Genomic DNA, 21,905 nt, shown 5'->3' with positions numbered 1-21,905 from the left:
TTGCTACTCACCCATCCATCTCTCTGGGGCAAAAAACAGAATGAATAAAACCTGAGAGAGAAGAAAAGAAATATTGAATGCCACAGCTTCTTCAAAGCCTAGATTTTAGGGAAAAAAATAGGAAAAAAAAACCATTTCTGGAGAATAAAAAAAATCTGTGACCTTCACTCAAATTTTGGTACTTTTTTGGGACTTTCGTGACCTTTTTCTCATTCCATGACTTTCCTGTGTTGGTAGACACTCTGATAAAGAAGCTGAAAAAAAAAAACTCCTTCAGACACAAATACGTCCATCATCCCGGATGACTATATGGTAGTCAAAAATATGGGAAAAATTAAAACTTTTTTAGTAAGTTACCTTGAGGACGATGGTTTTGTTGGAACCTTTTTAAAAAGAGCGTCACAAAAAAAATGCACGCTGAGCAAAGCAGATTCTTTTGTTTCCAGAGAGAAGTCATCATGAAAAAAAACTGTCCTCGCCAATTTTTAGAACTAGTTCAGATTTCGAAGATTCAAAGACATGCTACTTTTTAAAGAGGTTCTCACTGGTTTTGTAGTTTATTAATGATACCAAGATTATGGTGAAGAGTTGTATTATATAGCCTGTAGTATAGCTAGTACTAAAACTTTTTTTTGTTTATTTTACTTACTTTTTATGTTAATAAACCATTTCCTTGAGAAAAATCACTGTTCATTATTACATTTCCTAATAGAACCACATATATTTTCATGTTTCTACTCACAATGTATTTAAATGCATGTTTCTACTCACTCCGCAGAGAGGGGCCAGTAGAGAATTATTATTTTTACTTAATTGCAATAAAAATATCACGTATAAAAAATGCCATAAATTCATGGGAGGGGGGGGGGCAATACAGACCTAGGTTTTGAGTAATAATTTGTAATTTTTTATTTAAGTTGAGTAAGGAAATTTGCAATCCAACTTCAAAAAGTGTTTCTACTATACTATTTTATAGTATGTAAATTTAATCACTGTTTCTTTCTTAGTCTGAGTTTGTCTTCTCTCATTTTGTCACATGTGGATACAAATTTGTCATTATGCGATAACTAGTCTATAAAGATGGACACAATTTCAAAAATAATAAATAAGTCAAATACCGTAAGAAACTCAAACACCTGTTATTTCCTGGAAAAGCAAACAAAACTAAAAAACATCCAAAGAAAAAAATGGTTCCCATAGAATTGAGATCATCTCCTGTAACTCTGTGGTTAAGTGCAGTCATCTGTAGCAATTAGCAACTCTGTTAATGCTATTTAAACAACTAATTAAAAGAAGCGTTCCTTTAGCAAACCCTGAAAATATCTCCATGCATCCGATGAAATCTTCTGAAAACAATGCACTCTCTTATATGACACTTATGCAAATTGAACATTAGAAAAAAGAAATATTTTCAATTATTTTATTGAAGTTTCTTTGCAAAAACACAATGAAATGTTAGCTCCTGAAAAATATTGATACTTTACATAAAGAAATGATGAAGATTCACATCAAGCAATAGTTGCAAGATAATCCTTAACCTCTGAAGGCTGCAAACGTCTGAAGCCATTTTGATCACAAATTCCTATTTCTATGTTATCGGCCGTCATCTGTCCTTCAAATCCTTCTTTGAGTGTCAAGATGGCAGTGTGAATAGCATCCTCTAATTCAAGCTCTTCACTGTACCTTTTCAAAATAAGAAAGAAAATAAATACTGGGATGCAAACGGAAGTATTAGTAGTAGTCAATAAACTAACATTCAAATAAGAAATTTTTCATCAAAAATAAAAATTTTATACAGTCAAGCCTGCATGTAAGTCAAAGTTGCATTGGATTGTGAAAAATATTTTTGCATTATATATCATCCCCCCTCATGCTAGAAGCAAGAATGTAGAAAATGACATTTGAATGTTTATTCTACCCATGTTGCTCTATGAAATATTTTCCTAAAATGTTTGTAACATGTGTTTCCATATGGATACACATTTACATTTCAGACAAAACTTGAATAAATACCTAACAAAATGTTTTCATGAGAAGTATTTAGTTTTTTAATAATGTGGTACTGAAGGAATTTGATCCGATGCTTGTAGTGACAAGATAAAATGTAATGAAAACTTAGTGATTTAATATACGAAAGAAACATAACGAGAAGGAAGACATGTGCATACAAATCGGTGGTACAATTCCACCTAACATTTTTTCTTTTTTTTACAATCACCAGGAGTGTGTGCCATCTATCCAGATAAGAACGCACTACAGCACTCCCCCTCCAGTCGAAGACGAAACATTTAAGAGAAGAAAAATTGAATAATAATCATACAAATAATAAAAAAAATTACAATACATATACTATACATAATTATGAATCATATAATTTCGAAGGGTCAATAAGAAATCGAACTCTTCTGCCAGACCTGGAAATATACTGATTTTTGAACGTGTCACATAAATTATTATTTAACATAAAACATGGCTTAAGGCGATCTATGGATACATTTTTATGATTGCCATTAATATGATCAACATAAAATACTTATCAGTTCTCGAAATAACTTCAAATGGTCCGGTGTATGGTTGTTGTAGAGGTTTGCGTACACAGTCTTGTCGGACGAATACTGATGGAGAAGTTAGCAAGTCTGTCGAGACAAAGGGCTTAGACGAATTGTGAGGAGAGGTTGGTATTGGTCTCACACGGGAGAAATGGTCTCTCAGTCTCTGCAAGAAGTCATATCGTGGTAGGACGTCTCGCTCATCTGAGTGCCGGAAGAGTTCCCCAGGAAAGCGTAGGGCTGTACCGTATACCAACTCAGCGGTTCATACTTGGAGGCCTTCTTTGATGCTGGAACGTAACCCAAACAGGACTGTAGGTAGAACCTCTGTCCAGTGCTCGTTACCTTTGAGGACACACATCGGAGAGGCTTTGATATTGCGGTAGAATCTCTCAACCTGGCCGTTACACTTTGGATTGTAGGCAGTGGTGCAGGATTTTTCGACGCCGCACAGCCGTGCAAGAGAGCGAAATAGATAACTCTCAAACTGACGACCTTGATCTGTGGTCAACTTTTCAGGAACGCCAAACCGACATACCCAGATAGAAAAGAATGTTTCAGCAGTTTGGTTCGACATTGGTACTGCTTCGGGCCACCGTGTGTACCAATCAACGCATGTCAAGAGATAGGTGTATCCTTTTGAGGAAGGCAAGCGTCCGACTATGTCCAGATGAACGAGTGCAAAGCGAGAATCAGGAACCTGGAAAGAGCCTAAAGGAGACTTGGTATGTTTGACAACCTTCGACTTCTGGCAAGCGATGCAAGTACGACACCAATCTTTGCAGTCTTTCGCAATCGATTTCCAAATAAATCGTTTGCATACCATACCTAGAAAAGCTATTATCCCAGGATGGGACAGATTATGCACAGAGTCAAACGCTAGACGTTGCATTGAAACAGGTACATACGGGGGTATATCGTCAGTAGACACATTGCAGTAGATATTAACACTGGAGATATCGAGGAGTTTTAGCTGAAGCCCAGTTTCACTTTGAAGCAAGGAATGCAATTCATCATCACCTGCCTGCGCCCGTGCCAATTCTGCATAATCGATTGCACAAGGAGTGTGGATTTCACAAATTCTTGAGAAAGCATCAGCTATGACGTTACTATCTGGAATGGTTATTGCATTGAGTCCATGGACGGCCCCACAAATTCTCCATTCGTTGCTTTTTTTGGGTACAAGATGGATGGGACTCGACCAAGGGCTTTTTGAGGGCCGAATTATACCTTGTTGCAACAGTTCATTGAATTGTTTCGTTGAATTTCAACAGCTGCAAGTTTTTTAGAAGACAATCTTCTAGTTTTTGCGAAAACCGGTGGTCCCGTAGTTTTGATGAAGTGCATGACAGAGTGTTTCTTTGGAACTGCATTTAAAACTGAGCTGGTAAGCTGAGGAAATTTGGCTAATATGCGGTGGTATGGAGAATCACCACAGATCAACGTTAAACCAAAAGAGCCGTTTTGGGATTCTAAACCATTCACTGATAGCGATGTTTCGTTACCGATTAAACGAGAATTTTTAACATCTATAAGCAAACAAAATCTTTCCAATAATGGGATGTGAAACATTTGCCACAGTGAAAACGAAAGGTAAGCCCCTCCTTAGTCCAAGATTCAGAACTAGATTTTTGTTGCCAAACGTTTGGATTTCGGATCCATTTGCAGCATAAAGTGAGAGTTTGTGAGGTTTTGTCAAGTTAATCAGGCGTTTCGGAAAACAACTGATTGATGCGCCAGTTTCAATTAGAAATCGGAGACCCGTATTAACGTTGATGACAAATAGGCGACTATGGAGAAGGCTTTCGTCAGCTGTCGCCGAAACAGACGAGCCCACTAGTTTTCCTGAAACTGACATGGAGGAATACATTTATGAGCTTTTTCTCCAAACTGCTCATGGTACCAGCAAAGCCTTCCGTTTCTCAAAGCATCTCCGAACTAATTTCGGTTATGAGATTGAGATCATTTGCGATAACCGCGAGATGGTCCAGGAGATCGCGAAAGCCTTTCAAATGATTGCCGTAGCGAAGCAATTTCCTTTTTCAAATCATCAAACTCTGAAGTGTGAGACACAGCTGAAGTATTAGATGACACATGAGAAACCTCACAGATTTTGTCAGCTATTTTCGCTACGCCAATTAACGGTTCACTAGAAGCTTGTAATATTTGCTGGGAGTGTAAAGGTAATCTCTGCATCCAGAGATTTTTCAAAGTGTCACTTCCCATTTTACCCTCAGCTAACGTTTGCATTTCGTACAAAAGCTAGGACGGACGTTTGTCGCCTAGTTGAAGCCCCTGGACTAACATTCGCAATTTGGAAGATTCTGATTGTTGAAACTGCTAGAACAAGCAAGTTTTGAGAGTCTTGCACATGTGCTGTTGAGGAGGATTGCGAACGATATTAGAAACATAGTTCAAACTTTGCAATCAAGAGCTCTTACAACGGTGTGAAATTTAGTATCATCGGCGGTTATGCCTGCCGTTTTGAATTGTGACTCAATTTGAAGAAACCAAATCTCTGGATTTGCTTCCCAGAACGGAGGGGTTCGAAAGGCAACACGTGAAACTTCAGCTGATGCAATAGGTTGAGCCATGACAAATGCAAGTATGGAGACTGGCAAATCACCTTGAATTTCCAGCAACGTCTCTATATTGGGTAGAAACGAGTAGGCATGGCTTGAAAAAAAAAAAAATTTAAAGACTAGGAGATTAGAAAAGTTTCATGTTTGAAGAGCGTACGAACGGAAAGCACAAGGCGCGAAAACGAAATGTAAACGATGGAGAAATTAACTTCAATGTCCAAAATCAGATGCGTCCAATAGGTCACCATTGATCCGATGATTGTAGTGACAAGATAAAACATAATGGAAACTTAGCGATTTAATATACGAAAGAAACATAAGGAGAAGGAAGACACATGTTTACAAATCGGTGGTACAATTCCAACTGACATTTTTTCTTTTTTTTACAATCACCAGGAGTGTGAGGAGGGTGTGCCATCTATACAGATAAGAATGCACTACAAGTTAAATTTCATTTTGGAGAAATATTTCAAGCAGCAAAATATAGGATTTGGAGCAGTTTTCACAGCAGCAAAAATTAAGTTTCTGAGCAAGGACATAAATTCAAGAAATAAAATTAATGTTAGAAAAAACCACAAAAATTTGTCGCACTTTTTTTTGTCTAGAACAGCAGCAGTTTAAATAGACTGAAAATTTTCTATAATCGGTTTTCAATTTTCCCCTTAAATTAGTAATTTATTAAATAGAAAAATCTTAAAAATATTAAAAAAAAAATTTTTTATGTACGGTAGTAGTTGGTGCCACCTATTTTCCTAATCATAATGCGTGTAAATGTAACTGGGTGTATATTTTCCAAAACAGAGGCAATCTAAGTCAGATCCTTGCAACTTGAGCATTTTCATCCGCCATCGCTTAGCTCCAACAGGAGAGAGAAAAAAAACAGGAGGTGGTCACCCCGAGAGAGGAGAGCAGATGATGTGTGGACGAGAATGTCCTCCAGGGGCCTTTTTGAGGGAAGAATGTAGTCATCGTAACCACAGACATAATGGAGGCTCTGGAAGAAAATTTTCAAAAATGCACGAGCTGAAATCTTCAATGAAGATGGACTTCCTTCGATAGTTAATGTTGCTTAACATCGCTGGTCACCACTTCGGAGTCACTGTTTTCATTACAAACATTTATTTCGTATGACACATATCTTGATTAATGTAACTAGAAAGCATAGAAATTTTTTATCCTCGCGCTGTCGCATGCAGTGACTCCTCCTCTCTCTGATGCTGCTTTTCAGAGGGTCGTCTCCAGTACCCAGGATCACATGATACACTCGAGGTCATTGACCCGACTCTTGGTGTCGTCTGAGTGGGATACCACAGTAGTATAAATCCGCTGAGATTGCCATGGCAACATTTATTTTTTTCAAAGGAATAGCAGACTTGAAATTCAAAACCACAGAAAGTTGTATTAAGCCAACCACCACTGGGAAGTGAGCAGATGTCCTGCACCTTAAAAAGTCCTGGAAATGCTTTAGATTTTCACCCACTCTCAATATATTGATACGTATATCCTACATTTTATTAAAATTTATTACAGAACAATTACATAGTAAATTGTTAGAACTTTAAAAACAATTTTTTTTCACTTTTTGACAATAATTTTTTTTATTCACCCTAAATTCACGCGAATGGTGCCTGCCCTGCACAGAGGGTGGAAATTGAGCCACTCCTGTTGAATAGGAGTGAATGAGTATGGTTTTGAAATCATAAAACCTTAAATGTTCTTCGGTAAATTAGGCCAGCGGTTCTCAACTGGTACTCCCCAGGGGCTCCATGGCTGCCCGAGAAAAATAATTAAAAAAGTAAATTTGAATATATATATTTTTTTTAATAAAAATAAATCAGTAACTTTAAATAAATAAAGAATAGGCCTATGGGGCTCTGCGAGTCTAAAAAATATAAGAACTGCTGAATTAGGCAGTGCCATGTGCTCAGAGAGTGCTACCATTTTATGTTCCAAATCAGAACTGATGATGGATGAATATAAACAATAGATTTTTTTTTCAATTTTAAGGGCTGGCTTCCTTTTATACTCAGAAAAAAATTGTTACAAAATGAGAGAAAATTTCGGGAGAATCAGCATGAGGTTTGACAATTTAGCACTTTATTTGGCAGGCTATTACAGTTTTTATAATTGTTGTGAATATAATAAATCAGAGGGATATACATTACATAGCTGCCAACTTTGAAGAATGAGAAATCAGGAGGTTTTCACACAGATCCAATTTCTGTACAAAAATAAATATAAAAGAGAAATTTTAGGGATATTTTCCGGTTGCAAAACCCGTGACACCATTTTACACAGTGCTTACGAAGCAGCAGTTTTTTTTTTTTTTTGGGTAAAAATTCTTGGGGAATAATTTTTTCCCTTAAATATAGGGATTTTTTACAATCAAGGATGAAATTCGGGAGATATAAGAATTTTTCGGGGGACTTGGCAGCTGAGACATTAGAAAAGATATAAATTCATTAGAAATTGAATTAGCTTTTATAACAGCAGAGATTTTAACACTAAAACGTTCTGATTTCAATATTTTTTCATTATTTTATAGATCTCGTAACTATATTATTAAAAAATTTAATGATGAATGTGTTTGAACAAATTTAAAAACTCAGATATAGTTATTATGGGTGACATGAACGTGAACCTATTCAATGATAATGACACACATATTAGTGAATATCTGAATTTATTCTGTTTAAATAGTTTAACTTTATTTGAAAAATGTGTTACAAGAATTGGAATTGCTGATTCGACTGCTGTTGACTATGTTCTTTTTACCGTTCACTAAAAAATTATTTTCAGTGTAAAATGGGTATTTATGATGTGGGAATTACTGATTATCATATCTTAATTGGTTACATAAGAAAATGTTCATGATATAATAACGATAATTAAATTACAAAGTAAAAATCTGGATAAATTAGGAATTATTTGAACGATTTATTAGAGGTGTTGATTTTATGCAGGTTATCGATGACATCAATACAAATGAGGTTTAAACAAGATGATTCCAAACTCAAGGTACAAACTTTTAGGGGAGGTGGGAAGCACAAAAACCCAAACAATCACAGAGGAATGTATGACCGGAAACCCTAACCTCAGCTGGAGGATACACGAAGATGCAAAAATGACAAGTCAATAAATAGGTGGAGAAACTCTTTATTTAGTGATAATGTACACGAGGAGAGTACGAGTACATGTTAAGTTTTACAGCAAGTGCTCAAAGTTCTTACCATCCACAGTTATGCACGCTTAAAAATTTTTTTTTTGTGATACACTCGATAAACATATGTGATTGTTTTGTTTTCTACTTCCCCTAAAAGTTTGTACGCTGAGTTTTGAATCACCCTGTATACGTTTTACACACATCCTTAAATTGAATTCTAACTTAGGCATAAAAAAAACTTGTTAAAGATAAAAATAGGGCAAAGCTTAATGAATGGATTACATATGACCTAATTAAAATTGTGATAGTCAAGATCGTCCATCTCCGTGAACATAGATGGGATGCCCGAGATCCACTCTCGTGGTGAGTAGTGTTCAAGAGTTGTTCAAACGAAGAAACAGTTGCGATGTCGTCCATGTGGAGTGTGTGGTATTATAAGGACGATTTTCTCTAACTATGAAAATTTCTATTCTCTTCTTGTAAATAAATTTAGTATATTCAACTTTACAAGCCTACAAATTGGCATAAAATGTGAAAAATGATGAGTCTTGCACTTTACAAAATGACGATATCCCTACAAACTGGTGCCCAGACAGGCCTTGAAGTGAAAATTTGAAAAAAAAAAGTAGGAAGAATAGGAACACCGACAAAAAATAGGAAAAAAATAAAGAAAAAATAGAATTCCCAAATTATCGTGGCATTAAAAAAAATGTTGTGTCTGAGATTCACACCTTATATATTTTAATTATAGTATTATCTATTGATATTTCAAGAAACTCAAGTTCTCTAACAAATTAAAAAAATCTTTCATTTCCACAGAATGTGGGATCAAAAGCAATGCAATTGGCAAAACTAAAAAGAAATTAGTCAAATTTCTACTGTTACTGGAAAAGCCCACTTAATGATCTTGATCCATTCCCCCCCCCCCCCCGCTTTTCGAAGAAAGGGGGGAAAAAAACTGTCTAGGTGCCATAGAAATGTAACACATGCATGCTTAACCCATTGCCCATGGGCCGAATGTGGCCCCAGAGTCATTCGTTTGAGGCCCACATTTTCAAACCTAATTTCGTAAAAATGAACTAAGCGATACACTTCCAGATCTTTCAAGAGACCCTGCGGCAGTTTCAGGTCATTCAAGTGGCTTGCATCACATTTACATATCACCACGGCACAGTTCCAGATTACTCAAGTTACCTGTGAGCTGTAGGACATTCCTAGATCACTTGGGTGACCTGCGATACTGTTCACCAACACATAATGCCACATCCCTGCATAACGACCCAGGATTCTGATCTGGCAAAATCGGTGCAATTGATACACAGTAAGAGAGAGGCAAATGATTTCAAGAGAATTTCCAGGTTAACATAAGTAAATTTATTAACACTTTTAACAATTACATAGGTTATGATTAACAAAATTATTTCTCAAATTCATACCAACCCCCATGCAAGTCCGTTGACGATCTTGAATTACACGAGCCGTGACGTCATTGACCTTGACAGAAGCAAGTGAAGGTCACGACCCGAGACTCCACGTGGCGGCGAGAATTGCAGGTTCAATGGCTAGAGCTGAGGTGACGATCGGGCGACAGGGATTAGAAACGAGGATTGACGCCAAGCCAACGACAGCCGAACGATGACAGGATCCAGGACGACGGTGGTGACAACGGATGACTAGAGAGGAGGCATGATAAGATCCAGAACCAGCCGGTGACGTGCCGAGCACAAGTGAGACTAATTATTTCATACTGTAGACGATTCACCAAAAGACGACCACCTCTAACTCAAGTAATGTACACTGAACTGAGAGTGAGTGCGATGAAATGTGAAGTGACTGAATATTTATACCTGAAAGGGAAATGCGGTACGATCCAACTCCAGGGACAGACCATCTCAAAAAATATACATCTGAATACGACGAATAGGAAAATATAACATAAAATTTACATAAAGAAATAACAATATATTTTTATAGAAACTTTCACAAAACAAAATTGGCAACAATAAATCCAAATGGCGATGTGATCAGGATCGCACATTTTTTTTTACTATGAACATATGAAAACATAACAGAATAATTCAATCAACCGTGTGCAAGGTTATAAAAGGTAAGAAAACATAACAAATCTACTCTATAATATAAAATCACGAACTCGAAAAGGACCTGTTTCTAAGCAACCGAAATTAGTGACGATTTTATGTTATGGAAGTGGATGATGTTTTTTGAGTGACGGAAATCTGCTACATTTTTGTGTTACGGAAATAGGCTACGTTTTTGTGTTACGGAAGTCGTTACGATTTTGGGTCGAGTTTTCATTTAACTACTGAACACATCGGGAACCGCTTGACCTATAGAGATCAAGTTTTGAGCATGTACCCAGAGGCCTGTATACATTAGGGCGTATCACGAAAAACTTTTTTTTTGAAATTCAAAATTAGAAGTCGATAAAAAGTTGTCACTATGGTCACATATTTACCAAAAAAAATTTCAGTGAAATTGAAGAATATTTAGGTCTCCCGGCATGGGCCTAAAGTTTAATTTTTTTTGTCAAAAATGGAGATTTTAAATTTTTTTTAGAAACAAAAATATAAATCAAATTTCTGTTTTCAAGTACAAAAATGTAAAGCTTAGAATATTAGCTAAAAGTAAAAAAAAAATTATATTTGTCATGTAACATTTAGGTCTCCTGAATTAGCAGTAAAATTATGTTTTTCGCAAAATTAAGGTCTATTGTTCAGTTTTTCAATTACTTCTAGTCTACTTTTTTCATTAACAAATTTCTCGTAACCATACGGGTAAAAAGTATTTCAAAACTTTATATGTATTTACTAGATCCAACTTAATTTTTATTTTATGAAATTAAGCCTATTTTTGGAGTACGAGAAATAAAACTAGATATAACTGAAAATTAATTTTATTTTCTACAGAAAAAAAATAATAAATATCAAAATGTTAACTTTTAAAAAGTAATTCAAAATGAATCTTGATCTTGATAATTGATGAAAATTTCAGAATGTTATAGTTGTCAGTTCGGAATACGCTTATTTCATATGTACGTGGCATCACAGTTATAAGCAGCTCTCTCAACCTGCACAACCAAAGTTTTTTAGACTGGTTGTAAAGGACAATTTATAGTACTAAATTAAAATATGCTCGTAAAAAACAAAAATATTAGATTTAGTTCATTATTGTTTCAAAAATATTATATATTTTATAGTTATAGAAAATAAAGTCTTAACTGAATGTTTATTCCTGGACTGTTGTAATTGCAGATGTGAAATGATGCTTCGTTTCAAACTTTGGAAAGTATTTCCTGTCCAGCAATCTTGATCTAATAAACCCATCTCACTCTTTGAAGCCACAAACATGCTGAGAAGCTTCTGTAATCTCTTTTACAATTCTTTCCACAGCTTGTGTGTGAGAAGGAATTTTAAACTCCTTTCTATCGCTAGAACCTGTTTCAACGATCAACTCTATCTCTTGGTTGCTTAAGTTAGTTATGAGAGGTGGCTCCGTTACTGTTGTAGACTGCCAGTTAATAAGATCTATGTAGTCCTCTGCCTCAAAATTAACCTGTGGTGGTTTGAAAACCCTCTTTGCTTTCAACTTCGTTTGTCAAGTTTTTTGTATCCTCTTGCTTGCTAGACATCTAATATGTTTTCTTGAGTCAAACAACATTCTCAAAAGTTGAGGGCAACCATAGCTTTCCTAAGAGGCAATTTGTTTAAATGAAGCAAACAAACCACTGCTTGTACTGGGTGTTTTAAAGCATTTTCGAAAAATGAAATTGATCCATTATAAACTCTCGTATTTGATGCGGTACCATCACAACCAAGAACTTTAATAGTTTTTTCATCAGTGCAGTTTTCTTTCATAAATTTTAGTATTGATGACATTATGTTTTTCCCAGAGCCACTGTCTGGACCTGGCATCATATGTTGAACCTGGTTCTTCAACCAAAGATATGTGCTCTTCTAGTATAAAGTTTTTCGGACACATTTATCACTTACAATTTCTTTACTCCTTGTTTCATCATTTCGATCATCAAAATAGAGGGCAATTATTTTTGAGGTGCCGAGTTGAACTAATACCATTACGATATTTTACCCTTTCTCGAAAAACCTTTGATTTATCAATTACCGCTGCCTCATTTTCTGGCGTTATAACATTTAAATCTTGCAAAAGTGCACTTGCTAGCTAAGCTCCTGTTCTACTACTGTGCCTGGACTGAAATCAAGCAACTGAAATCAACCTAAAGGATGAGTTGAAAATCGAAAAATAAGCGCATGTAGTAAAAAAAATTAAGGTTTTCATGTAAATTCCGGGAGACCTAAATGTTACATGACAGATATGATTTTTTTTTTTTTTTACTGTTAACTAATATTCTTGTCGGTGCCGAAATAGCTTTTCATTGGGAGAGCAAATGCGTAGAAGAAACAATTTTATTTTACGTAATACAAGCGAGACATGCGTACGCGTCGAATGAACATATCATACTAGAGAAAAAAGATACAAGGGAAAAGAAGACAAGCGAAAAGTCACGCAACGTATCAGTTTCGCCATCTGGAGGTGACCAGAGGGATTACAAACGTAAGCTCGTACTATTCCCAACATCCTCCCCACCCTGGTCAACCTCCAGAGGAATTACCAATTGAATTGGTCGTCGAATTTCTGTTCCACTGGTTGTACGTAGAATACACGAACGAATGTTGCCGTCACGACCTTTGACGAGAGATAATACACGTGCCTTCGTCCACATGTGTCGAGGTTTTGCATCTTCCTGTAGGAGGACGACCGACGTCTCCAACTCGTAGCTGAAAACCTTGGTCTTTATTTTTCACTTCGTGGAATGTCTTCAGCTCTAGTAGGTATTCTTTCCTCCATCGGTTCCAAAAGTCATTCAGTGAATCTTGCTGCAGTGACCACGATTTCTTGAGGTCGGTAGCTGCAGGAACCTTTTCGTGAGAAGAAAGGGTTGTTAGTCGTTGTCCAACCAGGAAGTGGGCAGGCGTGAGAGGTTCTTCGAAGCTGTCATCTAACTCGATATCAGCTGTCAATGGTCGGCTGTTGACTGCGGCTTCAATTCCAGCCAAAGGAGTCGTCAGTTGTTCGTCATCGAGAGATGCGCGACGCAATTTTGGGGCCAATGATCATACGATTCACAAAATGGGCAAAAGGGTGACAGATTTTTCTCGTTACGTCGAGTGCGAACATGAAATGCTTCCGTAGTCGGGCGGAAATTTGAAGGTGGCAAAGGAAACTCACCTTGCACTTTGCTTGAAAATCGAAATCTGTCGATTTCTTCACCGAGGAACTGCATCAGCTTTGATATGTCCATGTCCGAGATATCTTGCCGTTTAGAGTGGATAATCCACCGTTGACGAATGTCCGTAGGAAATGTGCGAAGGATCTTCGGTGTCAAAATCCGACTGTAATTATCGACATCTTCGCCGAGTGATCGGAGAGCTTGGATATGGGCGTTAATTTCCAAGTAGGTGTCGTTGAGAAACTCGGGCGATGAAGTTGTCGCTGGGCGCAGGCTGTCGAAGAAATCGATGTGGGTCTGTATGATGGTATCCTTGTTGCCGTACCTGTCGATCAGCATCTTCTTTACCATCTCGTAGGCTTCCGATGTGACGCCGATTCCCTCGACGAGCTTCTTGGGTTCGTTTTGGAGATACCCCCGTAGAAAAACGTGTTTGTCAATGGTTGACAGTTGAGGATTCTCGTCGATCGAAGAGGTGAATTGTTGCCAGAATGTCGGCCAGTCTTCAACACAACCGCGGAAGGGCTCTAGGTGTATTGTAGGCAGCTTGAGAGCACATGGTGATGAAGTCGATGTAGGTTGAGCTGAAGCGAGAATCGAAGTAGCAACCAGAGGAGGCACCGTCGTTGGAGACTTGTTGCGTTTTCGTAGCACGAGGGAAGCATCGAACAAGGCACGTTTCGCTTTCTCAGTGTATTCCTCGCATTTTTCGATATCGATAGCGTAGTCCTCGTCTGATAGTAGAGCGTGAATACCGTCGTCAAGGCGAAGTAATTCGTCCAATTCCTCCGTCAAACGAGAAACCATGAAGTCTGTTTCCGAGTCGGTTTCCTTCCCGTCACTGTCCAACGTTGAAACGAATCTAGTCACCTTGGCGCGCACCGTTGTCCGTTTCCGATGGAGCGTCGTTAATTTCTCCTTATCCATATTAAGACAAGTTTCGTTGGTCAAAATGTTCATCCAACAGGTTTCCTTCATCAAAATATTCGTTTCGGCGTGTTTCGTTCACCAAAATATTCGTTCCTGCGGGTTTCGTGCACCAAAATATGTCGGGGCCGAAATAGCTTTTCATTGGGAGAGCAAATGCGTAGAAGAAACGATTTTATTTTACGTAATACAAGCGAGACATGCGTACGCGTCGAATGAACATATCATACTAGAGAAAAAAGATACAAGGGAAAAGAAGACAAGCGAAAAGTCACGCAACGTATCAGTTTCGCCATCTGGAGGTGACCAGAGGGATTACAAACGTAAGCTCGTACTATTCCCAACAATTCTAAGCTTTACATTTTTGTACTTGAAAACAGAAATTTGCTTTATACTTTTGTTTCTAAAAAAAATTTAAAATCTCCATTTTTGACAAAAAAAAATTAAACTTCAGGCCCATGCCGGGAGACCTGAATATTTTTCAAAATTTTTTTGGTAAATATGTGACCATAGTGACAACTTTTTATCAACTTGAAATTTTGAATTTAAAAAAAAAGTTTTTTGTGATATGCCCTAGTATACATCACCAGTGCTCCCAACACACAGGGTCGTGGTACCCAGGGCAGGTATCTTTATGGGGAAATTGACAGGTTTCATTTTGAGTCGAGGATGAATAATTGCTTCTAATTGCGCATTGTGCTGCATTGCTTATTGTGGCACTGCAAAAATAATGGTGCATTACTGATTGCGGTGCATTGCATATTATAGAGCATTGCGTGCTGTATTGCTCATTGTAATGCAGCATTTAATGCATATTGGGGTGCATTGCATACTATAGTGCTTTGTTTATTAGAATGCATCGCATACTATGCTGTATTGCTTATTTGTGGTGTACAACATTACTGATTGTGATGCTTTCCGTGTGGTAGTGCACTGAGTGCTGTATTGCTTATTGTAATGCAGTGCTTATTCCGTATTGTGGTGCATTGCGTATTGTATGCATTACATAGTACACCATGTTTTGTACCGCTTATTGTGGTGCACTGCAATATGGTGCATTGCTTATTGTTATGCATCATGTATTGTAGTGCATTGTATGCTGCATTGCTTATTATAATGCAGTGCTTATTCCGTATTGTGGTGCATTGTGCTGTATTGCTTATTGTAATGCAGTGGTTATTGCTATTGCACTGTATTGCATATTGTAGTGCATCGTGTGCTGTATTGCTTAATCTAATACAATGGGTATAGTGGTGCACTGCAAATACAATGCTGTTTTTAGTGCATCGTATTGCTTATTATAATGCAGTCCAATGCAGTCTGCATTGCTTATTGTGGTAAATTGATTATTGCAATGCTTCGCTGATTGCAGCGCATTGCTGATTTTGCTGGTTGTTGATTTGTACTGTTATGCATTACGTACTGTAGCACATAACGTGCTGTATTGCTTATTGTAATGCAGTTCTTATTGCGTATTATCGTGCTTTGCTTGATGCGATACAGCACGTTGGCGTATTGTGGTGGATTGCATATTATACTGAATTGCTTATTGTGGTGCACTGCAAATGGTGGTGCAATACTGATTGTGCTGTATTGCTTATTTTAATGAGTGCTTATTGCATATTGCAAATAGTGGTGCATTCCATATTGTAGTGCATCGCGTGCTTATTGCATGTTATTGTGTTTTGTTTAATGCGATACATTGCATACTGTTGTGCATTGCATATTGTGCTGTATTGCTTATTGTAATGCAGTGATTACGGTGGTACATATAGCACTTTGCCCATTGCGATGCATCGCGCATTCTGCTGTATTGCAGTGCATTTCTTATCATGGTAAACTACTTATTTTACAGTATTTGATGTTGGTGCATTGCATATAGTGGGTACATTGCGTTTTGTGCTGTATTTCTCATTGTGGTGCACTGCATATAATGGTGGATTGTGCTTTATTGCAGATGGTGGTGCTTTGCGTGTTATGATACACCGTATAGTGAATCACTACTTAGTTTGCTGTATTGCAGATATGGTGGTGCATTGCATATAGTGGTGCATTACTTATTGTGCTGTAATGCCTATCGTGGTGCGTCAAATACGCTGGTGAAATAAATTAAGAGAATTTGCATATTTTATCGAATTTCATGAAAAGAACTGAACTGAATCATGGTTCGTACTCTTCCAACGAAAAAAAATTCAAGCACTTTTCAAGGTAAAACTTAAAAATTCAAGGACTTTTTTTACAAACGCATATTTTTCACATGAATAGGCCACTGACGTCATACCAGCACCGGTACTACAGGGTAAGACGACATCAACGTGTATTAAGGAGTTCTACTACAGGACGCGGGAAACTGCCTCGGGTGGAAATTTTTAGGTGAACACCGTTATAAAATTATCGAATTCCGAATTGGTGGGAGCGGCACGACAATACAAAAATCCTAGTTATGGCCTTGCGTCATACTCCCTCCAGTAATATAAGCTCAATGAATTTCAGCGCCGATTCACCCATTGAAGAACAGCTCTCATTTGGCGGCATTTTTGTCTGGCACACTAAGCAACCAATCTTGATAAAAGGGATTTTTCAGCCACAAGTAATTATAAGTACACACACTTGCTACTCATTTTTTGTTTTCTTTCTTTAAAGAACCTTGTACAAGCGCTTCACATCACTCATAAATAAATATTTTCTTGACAGCACGGGTGGAGATACGAGGGGGGGGGGGGCCCTAGCATGAAAGGTTAAGTTGACTAATCTAATGTATATATGCATATATGAATTGACATCATCATCATCGTGCCCCCCCCCCCCAGACTTCCAAGTCAATCTCCGCCTATGATTGAAAGTAATCAGAGGAAGCTTCGCTCACTTACGGACCGATAGGCTGAAATTATTTCGGCAAAAATTAGAAAACTTTATTTTCTAAGATATTGATTTCTCAAGTCCTCCAGAAAAAATACCTAGTACAAAAGTTTAATGACTTCCAACAACTCCAAATACGTCTACATACGATCGCAGGATACATGCTACCATAAAGCCGGGTTTTCCTAGAAGTGGGTTGTTGGGGGCCAGAGCGTGCCGACTGAGCTGAAGAAAAAAAAACCAACGATCGGAAGTTCATTTTGAACTCTAGCTTTTATTCCAAAAAGTTGCAAGGAAAAAAACAATATCATTTATGATCATAAAAAAAATAAATAAAACGGCCGATAAATAACAACCGGCAATCTCAGGGAGAAAAAAAACAATCCCAACATACACGGAAATAAAACAACATAATCCCGGAAAAAAACAAGCCTACAGTATAAAGCCGAGCTCCCATGAGGGTGAGAGCATGCCGCCCGCGATTTATATATTGCGTCGGGCCCAGCGGTATAAATTTTTTTATACTCTGAAAAAAATTGTTGTAAAATGAGAGAGAAATTTTGTTAGAATCAACACAATGTTTGGTGATTCAGCATTAATTATTCGGCGAGAATGGCAATCTGACACTCGTTATTTGGCGATATTGGTGATTTAACGCTCGTTATTCAGCAAAGTTTCTAAATTAGCATTTGTAATGCGGCGGACATGCGCTTTTTACTCCCGGAATGAAATTTTTTTCGTGAACCATCGGGATATGACGCAATGATGATAGACTACAATGAATGAATGAACGCCAGGACTTTGCCACTGGACTTATCCCGTTCCCGAGATCTCTTCCAGCCCAGCTTCGTGAGTGTCTGGAACACAAAAAAAAAAACCACAAACAGATGATCGACTACAGTAATTTCTGCTGCTTGCAGTGGCGACTTTTTTTTTAAAAACGGAAAATGACTCGAAAAAAACTGAGACTTTTTAACGGGGAGATAGTCTCACATTTGTATCTCAAAGTTGGGAACCAAAGAAACCCAACTTCAGCTGCTGTGATATAAACTTCTACATATGGACATGCAGTGATAGTTTTTTCTTTTCTGAATGGGGCTGGGAGAAAATAGGCCTAAAAATGTCGGATTACTCTACAGGCCAGATTATCCAGAGTCTACTGTAGTAGTATGGGCAGAGTCGTCTTAAGAGCATCACGTGCCCCGGGAAAAATGATCTTTCTGAGGTCCTCCACCTGGTTAAAAATGCATAACTATCAATTTACATGCTTACTCTTGATAATTTGAATCAGATCAAATTTTCATGAGATCCCTCTACACTTTAGGCCTCCAAGCTGTGATCAGGTGGACCCATGCGTTAAGACGCAGTATGGCACACTTTATTTGAAGACAAAGAATATGGGTTTTCCAAGCAAAAATCTTCATAATTTTTTTTATAAATCGAATGTACAAAGTTGGAAATTTTTAATGAATTTTCCAGACCTTATCGCATTTGAAAATTATAAGATGTAAATGAGGAAGTTAAAAGGTATTATTTTTGGAAATGCAGACATGTCATGTGTAAATGCTTAGTGTTTGTAATGCAGGTTCTCTTTTTATTTTAAGAGGATGTAAGATTGGTTTGTCAAAATTTCCTTTGAATTTCTCAAAATCGTTTACAGAAAGACACATTAATTGTCTAAAACAGTGTTTCCTCAGTGTGAGTCATGTCTCCTAGAGGCGTTGCCAAGAAATCCTCCCCACCTTGGGGGGGGGGGGAAGCGGGTGTTTGTGATCAAAGAGGGGACAAAAAAAAAGAAGAGTGGAGAGGAAGAAGAAAGGAACAGGGTTGGAAGTAGATTCGTCATCAAACGGGGCAAGTACACACTTTGGAAGGTGTACAACTTCAACATTATACCCAATTGTAATGTTGAAGGAGGATGTACAGGGTGAAATGTGCTGCTTCTAGTACGGCACCTGTGCACCAGACCTGCATGACCTGGAAAGGTACCGGGTTCCCCAAAGGGGGCAGATGTGGACCAATGGGGAGGGAGGGCAAGAGTCATGCTAAAATAATTTTCAATTTAAACAATCATAATGATATAACATGGCATGTGCATATTTCTGTGGAAGGAAGGTAAAAAGTAATATTTTCAGCGACAAGTTACGGTGAACACAAGAGAGTAGATAAAAAGCAATATTTTCATCGATAAGTTGAGGTAAACATAACATGGGTTTTACTTTTATTATTAAGTAGCCAAGTCATTTTTAACCCTTAATCAAGTGCAATATAAAAGTCAAAAGATCAGGTGCAATGTGCCTACTAGTTGCATGTGTTAAACCCTTTCATTTTAATAGGAAAAGAAAATACACCAATCAAGGGCCCTTTCGCAAAACAGATTTCACATATTCTTTTTCCTATTCACATTTTTCGAAGTCCAATATTAGACTATTGTTATTTGCCCGTCTAGAGCAGGCATCTTCAATCCGTTGCTGGCGAGCGCCATCGTGCTCCCAGAAGCACCCAGAGTGCTGATGTTCGTACCCGATTTGGTGCTCATGAACACTTGATCAATATTTCGTTTAAATACGCAAATTGCATTCAATTATTTAAATCATCCAGATTTCATGTGCATTCGTATGTCAAACACGACATAAGAGCAAGGCCGCAACTAGATGCTTAGTCACCTGAGGCAAGCGCACATTTTGATGTCCCCTTGTAATGTGAGGAGAGGTTTCAGAATAAAATTTCCTTCCCCTCGGGTCTAGTGCCTGGGGCATGAGATCTTCTTGCTGCCCCCTAGTTGCAGTCCTGCTTAAGAGTGCACTTCTTTCGATGATGGGTGCAGGCAGTGCTCATGACTGGAAAAAAGTTAAAGACCTCTGATCTAGATCCCAAGCTTGTTACAGTATTCCAATGGTTCTCTTTTGTCAGCTGCCTTCCTTTGCATAATTCAGGGTTCATCGGCATCTTCCCAAGTTTGGCCATTTTTTTACCATATAAAAGAACCACTTTAAAGCATAGGTTTTGTGTGCACAAATCCATATTTTCAGCTCGCTACCATGCACCTAGGAGCTGCGACGCACACTTTTAGAAGCCCAGTGGTACTCCTTTAAATTTGGCCTTAAAGTCGCAACACAATTAATGGTAAACAAGTCCGATGTCTGTCTTCTCTTGAACTCTCTCGTTCTGTCACATGCGTGTATTGAATGATTTTGTCGTTCACTATAGCTAGTCGGTAAAGATCAATGACCAAACAAAAGGATAGTTTAAAAAAAAATTCTTTCAAAGGGGAAAAAATTGGAACCCTTTCACCTGTCCCCCCAAGGATGGGGCTGTAGTCAGAAGGTCCAGGACAATCACCATCATTGTTTTTCATGCTATCAATTTAGTAGAGCCCCCCCAGTGAAAAGTTGCTTGCACACCCACCAAAGAACCGACAGCCCTGCTCCATGATGTGGGGGAAGATATGTCCTTTTTATGGGAAACAAATATTGTTCCCAAGAGGATTCCCTACTGCAGTGGTTCTCAACCGGGGGGCACGGATGAAAATCTTGCAAAAGGGGAGACAGGCTACTGATACGGGGGCCACGAAGAAATTTGTGACATCAAATTTTTTTAGTCAGAGTGACTAAAAAATTTAATTTCAAACAAAATGCATAGAATATATTTTTCGTAATTTTTCCCCATTCAAGTAACATTAACATGAGGAAGGAGGAAATAAAAAAAAAGTGGTTCATGTAATCTCAGTGGTTTTACGACTTGGGGGTGATAGTAGGCCCTGACACAAACTATAGAAGAGGTTTAAGCAAAATGGAATAACTGTAAAGACAGAAAAGTGTGTGTGTTCAGACTTTTCATTCAAAGAGGGCTGCCATAAAGAAAACAAAGATTTGCTGACCATTCATTGACATTCTTTTGAGTGATGGTAGTAAATGTAATCCAAGAAGTAGATGGGTGAAAAATGAAAGCTTGTAAAAAACCCATCGTTTTCATGCAATTACAGACGGATAGCCATTTAGTTTAGCACAAAGCTATCTTCAGCCGGCACTGAGTAGTCTGATGGGGAATATGTTTATAAAAATCGAATAGAGAATGATTTGCTCTGGGGTATTTTTTATGAATTTTGAAAGGGGGTGCCAATCCATTGCCTCTGCTTAAGAAGAAATAAAGTCGAATTCAGTTATAACGAACTCCAAGCGATAAAAATACATGGAGAAAAATTCACAGAGAAATTTAAATTTTTTTTAAAACTACATTGCTGTGATAATGTATTGGGACAGGGGCGTATTAAGCAAGGGTGCAAGGGATGCGGCACACCCTGGCGCAGGTTGTAAGGGGCGGCAACGTAGACTTTACTTAAGACAACAAAATTTAACACAGTAAAAATTCACGACATCACGCTTTTGAGTCCTACTATACCTCGACAACGGAAACGTTGAAAAAATAGACAAGGCCTCTGATCGTAATACCAGAAACAAGAATGGAAGCTATCTGGGCTGCTCGAGACAAAATCTGTACCCGTGTGGGACTTATTTTTTGCACCTCCTACCTATTGCTCCCTCCATAGCCCCTACCTC

General features: G+C 37.9%; 1 protein-coding gene across 1 annotated transcript in view; it reads right to left on the bottom strand.

Moving 5' to 3' along the window:
* Positions 1 to 1,406: 1,406 nt before the first annotated feature.
* The window catches only part of Prosalpha2 (proteasome alpha2 subunit), a 68,711-nt gene continuing 48,212 nt past the window's right edge, over positions 1,407 to 21,905 (bottom strand). Inside the window, exon 7 of the mRNA XM_089236551.1 lies at positions 1,407 to 1,683. Coding sequence (XP_089092677.1) covers positions 1,509 to 1,683 — 175 coding nt within the window. The 3' untranslated portion in view covers positions 1,407 to 1,508. The remainder of the gene's footprint in view (positions 1,684 to 21,905) is intronic.

The sequence above is a fragment of the Pholcus phalangioides genome, unplaced genomic scaffold (assembly GCF_987345545.1).
Source record: "Pholcus phalangioides strain wild (caught in Gottingen) unplaced genomic scaffold, Ppha-v1.0 ptg000009l_1, whole genome shotgun sequence".
NCBI lineage: Eukaryota > Metazoa > Arthropoda > Arachnida > Araneae > Pholcidae > Pholcus > Pholcus phalangioides.
This window is presented reverse-complemented; position numbering and strand designations above follow the sequence as displayed.